This window comes from Gossypium hirsutum, chromosome A03 (genome assembly GCF_007990345.1).
Source record: "Gossypium hirsutum isolate 1008001.06 chromosome A03, Gossypium_hirsutum_v2.1, whole genome shotgun sequence".
Taxonomy (NCBI): Eukaryota; Viridiplantae; Streptophyta; class Magnoliopsida; order Malvales; family Malvaceae; genus Gossypium; species Gossypium hirsutum.
Genome location: NC_053426.1, coordinates 9,664,382 through 9,677,061, shown reverse-complemented (window position 1 = coordinate 9,677,061; position 12,680 = coordinate 9,664,382). Strand labels below are relative to the sequence as shown.

At 35.9% G+C, this 12,680-nt stretch overlaps 1 protein-coding gene across 4 annotated transcripts; it reads right to left on the bottom strand.

Moving 5' to 3' along the window:
- Positions 1-2,071: 2,071 nt before the first annotated feature.
- Positions 2,072-12,022, bottom strand: LOC107950243 (protein FAM91A1). 4 transcript variants are annotated; one of them, XR_005922157.1, is made up of 12 exons: positions 11,843-12,011; positions 11,584-11,740; positions 10,705-10,822; positions 9,871-9,967; positions 8,740-8,846; positions 7,962-8,084; positions 7,667-7,820; positions 6,533-6,593; positions 6,060-6,442; positions 3,772-5,404; positions 3,262-3,664; positions 2,072-2,391 (listed from the first exon to the last, which is right to left on the bottom strand). XR_005922157.1 is itself a non-coding variant. In XM_016885054.2 (11 exons), exons 2-11 carry the CDS (start codon positions 11,709-11,711, stop codon positions 3,418-3,420), a joined length of 3,051 nt encoding a protein of 1,016 aa, XP_016740543.1. In that variant the 5' UTR covers positions 11,712-11,740; positions 11,843-12,022; the 3' UTR covers positions 2,072-3,417. The 4 variants fall into 4 exon arrangements, 3 of the variants coding, with proteins under 3 accessions (XP_016740543.1, XP_040963975.1, XP_016740544.1); XM_016885054.2 differs by having other exon boundaries at positions 2,072-3,664; positions 11,843-12,022; XM_041108041.1 differs by lacking the exons at positions 9,871-9,967; positions 11,584-11,740; positions 11,843-12,011 and having other exon boundaries at positions 2,072-3,664.
- Between the last annotated feature and the right edge of the window lie 658 nt (positions 12,023-12,680).

Sequence of the window (12,680 nt, the reverse complement as noted above, 5' to 3'; positions counted from 1 at the left end):
GTTCAAGTTGACATGTAACTTGTAACTTGTTATTAATTTTGGTAGGATTAGTTTTGATTTTAATTTTGATATAATAGATGATATGTCAGCTTACTTTTGTGTGTATTCAAATATTGTATTTGTTATGCATTAGTGGGAGCAGTTACATCATTACGTAACTGTCCAATTTTATGTAACTTACATATATTTTCAAATTATTAACGAAAAAGAATAATGTTGTTCGGTTATAATCTCATTAAAACTCTTTCCATTTGATTTTTGCTTTAGTTATTTTTGTTTTGCTTTTGTTTTAGCTTTGTTTTGCTACTTTTGTTCTAACACTTTCCAAGGACGTACGCCGATGGACCCGTGAATGTGGGTTTGTCAAACTTACAAGGGGGACAATTCAACTTACCCTGGGTTGTTGCAACCATTACCGGTACCTGAGAAAGCCTGGGCTGATATTTGTTTGGACTTTGTGGAGGGGTTACCACTTTCCAAAGGGAAGAATACTATATTCGTGGTGGTGGATTGCTTGACCAAATATGGTCACTTCCTTGCATTAAGTCATCCCTTTATTGTCGCTTCTGTCGCCTTTGAGTTTTTGCAGCACATTTACAAGCTTCATGGGCCTCCTAAGTCGATCGTTTTCGATCGTGACAAGGTCTTCCTGAGTAACTTCTGGCAGGAACTGTTCAAACACTTAGGTACTCAATTGTGTCTTTCTACAACCTATCTCCACAGACCAATGCGCAAACTGAGGCTCTGAACAAATATTTGGAGGTCTATTTGTGCTATACGTTTGGTGAGAAACCCTCTGAGTGGGCCACTTGGCTTCCTTTGGCTGAATAGTGGTATAATACCACCTATCAGACTGCCATATATATGACGCCGTTTAAAGCTTTCTATGGGTAGGAGCCACCCATCCATCTACCTTATCTTGTCGGGGTCTCTTGAGTTGCTGCGATGGATAAGTGCCTTTTGAACAGATAGGTATTCATGAGCTCTTTCGTTTTCATTTAAAGCGCACGCAAGATCAGATGAAACAAATTGTTGATCAGAAACGTTCTGACCGTGAATTTGCTGTTGGTGACTTGGTATATGTGAAACTGTAGCCCTGTCGCTAGCACTTGTTGAAAAGTTTAAGAATCAGAAGCTGAGTCCTCGCTATTTTGGACCCTTTCCAGTGGAAGCTCATGTTGGCACTGTTGCTTACAAGTTAACCTTACCTGTCGCTGCTTGAATTCATTCTACGTTCCACGTCTTCCAACTCAAGAAACATGTTGGAATTGCGGTGACCTCGTCCCTTCTTCCAATCACTTCTGCTGATGGTTCCCTCCTCAAGGAACTAGTTTGAATTTTGGATCGACGGATGATCAAAAGGGGTAATGTTGTTGCTACTGAAGTTCTTATTGCACGAGTAGACACTTTTCACAAAGATTCGAGCTGAGAGGATTGGAATGATCTTCTTCGCTGTTATCAGCACTTTGATCCTTGAGGACAAGGATCTTCTTCCGATGGGGGATACTTGTTATAGATCGTTTTTGCTTCTATTACTTACGTGGGTTGCATGGTTTTGCATGGCCGTTATGTTCATTATTCATTTTAATTTTTGTTTTAATTGTAATAACGAAACGCTACGTTAAAGGATGGGTTGGAATCGTTTAATGAAATAGCACGTTTTGGCTTAGTTTGTTTGCACAAAACGCACCGTTTTAAGTAACCGTTGCCAGGCTGTTAAGGGTTTTTTCGCACAAAACGCACCGTTTTAAGTAACCATTGCCAGGCTGTTAAGGGTTGTTATTCTCTCATTTATTAGGAGAACAAGGACAACGAGACAGTTATGAAATTGGAGAATTCACTATTCTTCTTCTTGTTCCCTTCTGAAATTTCTCTCTTCTCTTCTTAAATTTTCTTCTGGAAATTCGAAAGGCTACACAAAACTTAAACCATAAAAAACCAAAGCATAAAAAAAGAAGCAAATGCATTTTCCTTTTTAAAAGAAAATATTCACACATCTAAAACAGAGAAAAAAATTAAAAAGAAACGAAAGATTCAGCGTGAGACATATAAAGCTCAAAGCAAGAGAGAATTTTGAAATAAAAATATTGAAATGTATTAACTGACAGAAAACTGAAACTGTTTACAATTCTCAATACAGAAAACAAACTTAAATTGTATTCCTATATTTATATATATATATGTAAAGTATATCATCTAAAATATAGTTTCTATCTCTTACTGCACCCAATAAGCAACAATGAAAAAGGGGTTTACATTTAAGTAATCAACTCAGATATCACAAACAAGCATTCTCTTTTCTTTCACAATACATGCACTTACCCCCACCCCCCCCCCCCAAAAAAAAAAAAGCAATCTGGAAGCAGCCTTCAAGCAATGTAGATATAGTATCTGCATTTATGCCAGTAAACATAAAATAATAATCAGGCACTTGTTGGATCTTATTTCATTGATGTAGGGCAGCAAAAGCTACGCACTGCCACTAGGATTCATAGTCAAGGAAATGGGGAAAACTTGTATAATGGAAATACACCTAAACTTCATACCTAGTTTTCCTTTAACCTTCGAAGAGCCACTCTTTAAGGGTGGTTTTTTTTTTTTTAACAACTATTAACATATATCATTTTAAGCACTAAATTGAATAGCACTAAATTGAATAATTAACTCAACAATTAGTTCACCAGAATAAATTTGAATTGTACCCACACATGGTGGAATTTGAACTTGGAATCTCACGTTTCGGAAGGCCTCTTCATTGCTACTAAGCCAAGGCCTCATTGGCGTTATAACACTACCCTGCCTTACAATAACATCAACTGAAGCAGATGGGGCACAGTTTTAAATTCGAAATCTAAGCATCAAATAGTTGACAATAGCAACAGCGCTAAAACATTATATTCTCTATCACGGTAGAAAGAGTTAATTGATTTATGTAAGATTCCATGCAAGTCATTGCTCATCCTAAAAGAATTGGACTCAAAACAAGACATAAAAACTAAGATCCTAAACCCTGATATAAATTTAAAATACCAAATAAACCCTAAATATATAAACTATTATAGTGAAGCCCCGTAGATACTATAAGGTAATGAGTTAACCCTCAATTAGCTGCTTCGCATTCTACACCAAACCAATAGCAGTCCTCAGACAGCTAAGGGGCTGCTAATATACCAGATAATTGAAAATATAACTAGAAACATATGAAAGCAATGAAACAAATATTTATGATGTTATCAAGGGGAAAAAGACCATGATAATTACCTTCAATGGAACTGCCAGCTCAGATCCATAGAATGATATCAAAGATGAAGCAGATGAAGCAGACAACCAGAATAATGCAGTATGAAGGACAAAATAACTTCCATTTGTCAATATACCAACAAGACATTCAATCCACACTTCTCATATTCATAAGAACTATTTAACTGCAAAAGATGAGGAGGCTGCAGCTGCCTCGGCGATTAAGGAAATTGGCTGGCGAGCCTGCAGGCAAGCAGCTATATCAAAGGGATGCAACTCAGCACCATCAAAAATAAGGTTCACGCCAGGAAGGATTACTTCGTTGCTGTCAGTTTCATCAGAATCAACTTTTGTTGTGGTTGCTGAGGTGGAATCTTCAACAGGTCTTGTGGCAGCTTCATATGCAGGGGCTAGGGCATATGCTCTGCAAATATCATTTAACAATATGAATAAATAATGCACAACCAAAAACTAAAATGAGAATAAAACATTACAACAGAAAAAAAAGGCAAGTATACTGATTTGGCAGACCTAAGAATGCTACCATCAAAGCTCAAAACTTCAGTCCGACAATGCTGGCGACTGGCAAGTTTTAATCTTTGACGCTCACTAGACATTCCAGAAATGGGAGAAGAAGGATCTAGCAGTGGGTTCCACTTCCCACTAGCATAGTTCATGAGTTTCTTTGATTGTTTTGTGTCCTTCGGATGATCCTTTTGCTGCTCCTTTTGGTACAAAAGTTTTGCCGCAGGACCTGTTGCCTGATACTCTGCACAAACCTCACGCAACATTCTACGTATGCTTTGCATTGAATCATGATGCTCAGTAAGTGAGTCTGATTGAAGTAACTCAGACGAGACAATCCTTTCACATATACTCTTGCATAACTTAGGGTTGAAAAGTGGCATCCCAAATTCAACAGTCAATGGAACCCATTCATATATCTCTTTATCCGGGCCAAAATGATCCATATCTCTTTCTTTAAATAGTCTTAGCACTCGAATGTAACCGACTGTCCACAACTGTATCTGGTCAGCCAAATTAGTTAATAGATCATTTAATTTTGAACGTTCGGCCACACATAGTCCTAGCTCATCCCCCACATGAGCAACTGAGCCATCAGAATTCTTAAGGGGCAAGGGTATGTCAAGTGTAACAACTTTTCCAGAACCATCGAGGTCATATCTGCTGAAGGGCTGCACTATTACAGCAGAATATTTGAGAAGAGAATTCAAACAGTGTAAAAGTACGCTTCCCTTAACTAAATTTCCTTCAAACTTTCCACCTAAGCCTCCAATTGTTGAATCATCCCAAGACCATACAAGGGCTTTCTCACAACCAGCTAATGGTGCAGGCAACAAGCGTAGACATTGTCCTTTCATCAGAACAACTGATACAGGTCCACTGGCCACTGTTGAATATAGCACCAATTTCATCCATGGTGTCATAGATGAGTGAGAGGGAGGACCAAAATGAATAGGACCTGTTCGTCCAGGAAGAACAGATGAATGTGGAAGAGGAATCATAGACACAATAATATCATAGTCACGAAGAAATAACCGATCTAAGGTTGCCTTTGGCAAAGCAGCCAAGCTTTCACAGCGGAGGATATCCAATCGGTATTTCTTTTTCTTCCTCGAAGTTCCTTTTCCCATGTCAGTCACTTCCATCCGTATCATTTTCTCATCATTCTGGACATTCAGATCTGACTTGGAAACCTCACTCGAGGGCTTGCCATCTTGTGATATGGTAACAGATCTGTCATCACCAGCAGTTTCAGGTACAACAGAGTCATCCAGAACAGAATCTTCCTGTGATGTTTCTAAATTATCAGTACCGTTAATGTTTACTTCAGTTTCATTAGCAGCAGATTGATCTGATACATCCATCAGTGAAGTGTCGGCTATCATGGTAGACTCATCATAACCTGAAGCTGACACTCCCATTCTATCAGCCATTTTCACAAATCTATTATCAGTGGCAACACCACCTGATAGTAGACACTCCAGGACACAACGAAGACTAAATGCATGGTTAGCAAATTCCTGCAACTCCCCCTCAAATTTTGCTCCCTCCAATGTGCTCAAGTCTTTGCAAAGATCCGCGATGCTAGCATGGCCTAATTTCCCAGCTTCATATAGCGTCACAGCGTGAGATTTCAATCCTGCAAAAAACCCAGTAAGGGGGCATACAAATTACGTCAAAGAAGAGGAAACAGTAAGCATATTCAATCTAGAATGACTAAAAAACATAAAAGACAAATACTGTAACTAGTCTAATCATCATCACATAAAAACTAGAATAACAGGAATGTGTCCATTCCTCCCCCCTAATGCCATCACCATGGAATAACAGTTAGTTCCTCTTGGCCTAGCTTGGAGCACCTTCTCTACTCTAAATAGATGTTGGGTTATTTAAAAAAGGAAAACTAGTTTCAATAAACATCATCACAGGCAAACTAGAATTACCCTAGCTTGGATTACCTTCTCTACTCTAGATGTTGGGCTGTTTTATTTTCAATGCAAACTAGAATCACTGGAGTATGTCTAGTTCCTTCCCCCTAATGCTACCACTATGGAATAACAGTTAGTTTCTGTTGGCCCATCTTGGAGCACCTTCTCTACTCTAGATAGATGATGGGCTGTTTAAAACAAAAAATAAATAAATACAATAACCCTTCAATAAAGGTTAGAAAATTGAGTTTATTTAGAACATTCTTAGTCTGCATTTATGGTTACGATGTCCAATAGAAAAATTATATCTGGGACTGGGACATATAAACTAGACATTCAAAAGGGTAAAGAGAAAAAGAAACTAACCTGGTGAAACAGAGCCCATCATAAGATAAGATGTTATATTAGCATCAACAACAAAACCAACCCTAGTATCGCTAGAACGAGGCCCATGGTTTTCTGTCCCCCAAACATCTCCTTGTTGAGCAGCCTCACCATCGGTGGACACATTTGCAGAGGTTGAACTACGGTGAGAAGTTTCTTCTTCATCTGCAAGGCTGACACCATGAGGCGGTACGCTTGTATTTTCTTGAAGCACAGATGAAGGATCAATTACTTTTGTAGCCCATCCCAAGCGACAAACAAAAGATGCAGCAGCCTGCAGTTGACTAAGATCCGCTTGTAAGGTTGATGCCAGTTCCGCAACAGTAGCATTCTCACTTGATACAACAAAAACTGCATAGAGCAACCTGACGAGTGCAGTTACTAGCATTAAAATTCCAAGTTACACTGCTAATAACGGACATTGAAAATGACCCAAAGATCAAAGAATAACTTACTCCTCAATAGGATCCTCATAGGACTGCTCCTTGTTTGAAATGAATCCTTCAAGCTTAGAAACTGAATTAAAATAGTATTAATAACTTGATTTACAAACCCAAAAAGGACTCAAACATAGGTGGTCAAGTACCTTATCATTCAATCACCAAATTCAGAACACATTTAAGCGACAGGAAGATCCATAGAAAGTAAACACTAGAGAGCTTGCTATGTAAACAACTAACTAGACAGAGCATCTTAAAGAAAAAGAAAATAAAAATAAACACCGCTAATCCTGCAATAGTATGTGTCAAATAACCTATCTATTGACTCAGAATGGAAGTACATATGGAAATGAATTTTCAAGTGGTTAGGGTTTGCCAAGGGTGTCTCTTCCTTCTTTCTATTCCAATGGAATTTCTTTATTATCTTAAAAATACTTGCCATGGTAAGGATTAAGGAAGAAGGGCGAACAAGCACATGAGGACTGCTCTGCTTGTACAATTTTTTTTTTTGGGGGGGGGGATGTAGAATTTAACCTGAAAGTTAGGTAGGATATTCCTTTTCGATAAGGTTAATCAATAAAATAAGACAGAGTACTGAGTATACTTCAGATCTTCAGGCCCAAACAATGCATACTTCAGTTTTCAGATTAGCACCAGCTAACACTCACAAAGATACCAGAATGAAAACCAAACACGAAGAGATTTTAACATCAAATCAAAACTGCTGGGGAAAAAGGTGCTAAAAGGACTTGTCAGAGCAATCCTAAATTATAAAGACAAGGAGTAATGGTACTAAGTATATCTTCCTGAACCAAATGCAGTTTCAAAGCGAAGATTTTTTTTTTTTTGGGTTGAAGAAGATTCTCACAATTGATGTAAATAGTTTGTGATTGTAGAAGAAAAGCCAACTTCAATGGTCAGTCACCTACTCCATGCTTCAGAGAATATTAATTCAAAAAGAAAATACTCATGTTTGTTCCTAATGCTCATGCATAAATGATAAACTTTGAGTAATTAGCAGAAGAGTAAATCTATTTTTACTGGTTGCAACCGAAAGCACGGGAAATTTTGATTAGTTTAGTGAAGAGGTAAAGATCAATGAATTTAGAGTTTCTAGTTTATAATAAAGTCTTAAAGCAAAAAGCTAACCTTTAAACCGGTCATCTGGATAGACAGGAACATCAAAATAGACCAACCCCCGTCGATAAAGACCTTTTACAATGTCAGGATCAAACAGGATAAATGCATTAGCTTCTTCTTTGCAGATTTTATCTATTGTTGCCATTTCTTCTTCTGAAAGTTTCTATACAAGAAACAAAGAACTGTGAGGATGCAAATTATACCAAAAAAAAAAACAAGTATAAGCATCTGAACAGGGTACAATATCGAGCTAATCTAATGACACTCTTTAGATAATAAGACAAAGGGTCGTCAGAAACCTTACCTTAAACTCTTCTAGAGTAAAGTTAACAAGACAAATTCCCCACCAAGGTTCAATTGGGAAGTCCACAGGTTGGGTAGGTAACAACTCTTTTGCAATCGACTTGTTGAGCTTCCACATAATTTTCTGGATAGCTCCAGAGAAGTAAACAATAGGTAAGATGATAACAAAGGTACTATACTGGATTTATAAGTATGATCAGTTTGCATAATGTAGAGTAAATGGTACCATCAAGAGTTTACAAGGTAAGCACAAGCAACTTAAATTATTTTTTCTATTAGAATGGTTTCTCTCAACTTGACCAAAATAACGAAAAGTTAATCAAAAGTAACTACAACCAAATATACAGGGGAATTATTGGAGCTTGGACAGTTTGCAGAACAACTCTATTTTTTACTTAATCATGCAGCAGTTCACTGCTTAAGATAATGTTATTATTGCCTCAGTTGCTTTCAAGTAAAGAGTAACAAAAGAGGTTCAAGTTCTATTCTCTAATCTAGTTTTGCTTTAAACATAAAGGCAATGAAATAGTGCGGCCCAAAAAAATTAATTTGCAAATCTGCCTACAGAAAGAAGAATAAAGAATGACTCATGTTACAACTGCCAAATTATCAAAGCTTTATGATGAGAATTAATCATTGTATCCGTGCATGCAATTTGACTTGGATCACTTATGCATGCATATGATAAAGGAGCAAGGAAAAGCAGAAACAATCACAATGGTGCTCACTGGAACACTGTTAAACACATTAATTTGTAAGAAAAAAATCTGATCAAGTACCTTAGACCGGCATTTGTTCATGATATCAATAAATTCATTTCTTCCTATTCCAGTAAGTCTCAAGGCATCAGCAGCACTGAAATTTGGTATACTGTCATATGGTTGCTCTGTCAACAATAAGAAATGCCTGAAAATGGTCAGTACCTATCTAAATATGTAGCCAACATTGATCCATAAAGTAGTAACCATTGCTGAAAGGACAATGCTGCACAAAATTGGCCCAAATGCACACATATTTGTATACAAAACAAAATGTAAACACTCGATACCATAGGATTGGACAACCAACCAAATAAAACTTCAATAAGAACAAATCAAACATATTATAAATAGTAAATCAATACACTAAAAATCAAGGTTGACATATTAGACATGAATTTAAATATATAATTTAATTTAAAAAGAAACCTATAGACAGATTGCATTAATCAACACTGCAAACTGCCATATATTAATATTTTTCTTTGAGATTACAAGGAATCTTTCAAGAGCTGTCAAAAACATGTGGTCAAATGAATAGCCACTATCATTCTTAATTAGGTGCTACTTTCTACAAGGATAAAAATTGGAGGCAAAGAGAAGAGAAGAGACAACTACATATGTAATTTATTTAAATCATCTCTAGCTGATCAATTCTTCAAGCAATCATTTCATCATGAGTAGCGTTTTGTCTAGCAATTAATTCATGTCCAGATTTTAAGTTGCTACTGTTTCATCAGTAATCAGTGCATGCCTTTAAGTTTCAACTTTCAACCACCCAAGAAATCTGTACTAAACAGTTGATGCTATCTATAAATTTCCAGTTACCTAGTAAATAAAGCTCAATTACACAACAATATAGGACAGTTTCACAGTTGCATCATCTTGTCTCTTTCCCCCTTAACACCCTAGAGATCAGTCTTTTTGCACATAATAAACTTCTATGCCAATAAAAATAGACCCATCCTTACATAAACTATAAGAATATAGGAATTTAGGAATTATCACTTCAATAATGGGATTCAATAATTTCATGATAAGGTTATTATGAAATGAAATCTTTGAAAACCAAACTTTTTTTTGTCCATCATCAATGGAACACCACATAAAAAGGAGGTTGTGGGAGAAAACCAAATAGGAGGGAGCAATTACCATTTTTCATAACCTCAAATATCATATCACAGTAATATCGGAAAGGAGAGACCCTCATGACACGGCAAACATACTCCGCAAGGTGGTAAGGGAATAACTACAATTAGAAATTCAAAAAGTGAGCTGCAAAGAACCACTAGAAATGTATCAGGGGGAAAATCCGAACCACAGAGTCATGCAACACCTTGTACAAACTGCAACTTAGGCAAACAGTTTTTATTATGTATTCAAGCAGTCAAGCAATGAAACCCATTCGGCATGACAAGAAATGTAGCTAATATTGCTCCAATGCACTAAAAGGCAGTTTCTTACTACGATTGTGATGCAGGAGAATCTAAATTAGTTTAATTATTTACTTTTATTTGTATTATATTAAATATTTAATGAGCTATGTGAATGGGATAAGACTCTATGTGATTAGGATAGGACTCTTAGTGTTTAAATAGTCTGCTAGAAGGTTAATAGGATTGTTAGAGTTTTAGTATAAATAGGCTGTTAAATATTTGCAGCCATATTATTATTCTTATTATTTTCTTCGAATTAATAGAAAAAACTAAGGTTTCCTATAACCCTAAGTTTTCTAGAGTTCCATCTTATTTCCTATTTGTTTCATTTATTTACTGCAGTTTTCTCCCCTAAACCACATCAGATAGTTTTGCTTCTACTTCAAAAGGGTAATTTTATTCGAGTTTGAAACCAAGAGTTGAAAAACGTATTCCTTTATCATTGAGAAACAAGAATAACACACCATATGAAAAAAAATTCCAAAAACATAACAAATAAATCATACAAAGTGAAATAAAAAAAGTTCGAAAAACATTCTTTAGCACGAACCGCTAGATTCCTTCGCAAGTAACGCATCATGTCCTCATAATATTCGCCTTCTTTACATACTTTACGAGCAAAAGAAGTGTTCCATTGGAGCCTTTTCTTGATACAATGCTCAATGATCCTAAATGGAGTTATGAAAAGAAGAAAATTGGGTAAGATCCAGCTATAGAAAACTAATCCCAAAAGCACATAAATAAATGAGCATTTAAAGACCAATCAGGATAAATAAGGATGCACTTCAGTTCAACCTGGGGCTAAACTAAAAATGTTTTTTAGAACCAACCAAAAACCATTATGTGCAAGCTTAACACAGAAAATGAAGTGATATTTGCAAAATAGCAAGTGAAAACTGAGATAACAACAATGTATTAAGATTCTGTAGAGGTACTTCATGTCAGCATCCCAAACCAATTTAATTTTATTTAAAGAAATACCAGAAAGCATCCAAATTACAGATGAATATTACAAAACAAGTTCTTTACTAACATGGTAACACCTTTATGCTCGGAAGATCTATAAAAGCAATTAACCAAACCATAGATGCACAAGTTCTATTCTGCGCGAGTTGCAATTATGTTTTTCTTGCAATGTATATAGAAGAGCAATGCCTGCTCAAATTTCTACTTAGCTTCACTGAACTATTTAACAGAAGCCCCCGTTACTTAACCTATTTAAGCATATCGATATATTAAGCATAAAATAAGTATTTCCTCTTCAAAGTAACCGTTAAAATATGCTCTGTTTGTCAAATTGATCCTAAACCGTCCTCTAAAACAAGACAATGAACTTCTTCAAAGTTAAAAATCAAATGATCCTAATAACTGTAGTTTTAAAAAATTAAATAAAATAAAACAAAAAGTGAGCATCAGAATCCAAACTAACTTTCTGTGCCATTCTTCTTTAGAATTAAGATTGGCTTGAAGCCGTTTAGGCAAATTCTCCCACGGACTTTCTTCCTTGATCGCTTTCAAAAACAACTGTTCCTCGACCGTAGACGGAATGTGTTGCATTTTTATAGATCACTCGATCACCTCCCCCTCTGCACATAGATAAATCAAGCAATGCTAGCGTAATGGTAAATGCCTAAATGGTTAGCAAAATAAATTTCGCAGGATAAAATGAGCATTAGCGTGGATCGAACCTGAAAGAGAGAGAATAAAAGGGGGCTGTGGTCACGGTGGCGATGGCGGATCCAGCTAGGGTTTTGATAATTCGCGGTAAAAGGAGATCTAAAATCTAAACAATTGAAAATTCAGAAATGCAAAAATGTTGGAATTTGCTGCTACTACTGTGGCCCCTTTGCTTGTAAATGTCCAAAACTGGAAGTTGGAAAAATAAATAGTCAAATAAATAGAATAGGAAACGATTGGTAAATTTTTACATAAGGTCCCTATAATATGTTTTCCTTTTATAGATTTATTCTCTTTTCTTTATTTTTTTTTCTTTTGGTACGTCTCTTTTCTTTATTACAATTTGATATTTTTAATCCTTTTGCTTTTTCGAAATTTGTATTCCTAAGTCAGCATCTTTTTGCTAATTCAATCAAATAAGTCAATATCTTTTTTAAATATTGTGATGTATATATACCTTGGTATTTTTGTATAGTTAGGCAATATCTTACTTAGGGGCGAAGCCAAAACAATTTTTTAGGGGTTCGAACGAAATTTTAATTTTTTATAGTCTATATCTTTATAATTTTTAGAGGATTAAATCAAATTTTTATAATTTTAAGGAGGCCAAAGTGTAATTTTACCTTTACTAATTTAAAATTTTAAAAAAAATTAAAGAGCCTAAATGGCAATTTTTCATTTTAGTAGGGCCGGGGCCCATGCCAGCCCCCCTAGAATCGCTTCTGATCTTACTCTATCTTTATATTTGTTTCTATTGTGCATGTAGAGATTGTCAACGATGTTATTAAAGGTATCAGAGGAGGTTAAAGTAAAAGGCATATTTGTCAGCCAAAACAAACCAATGATGAA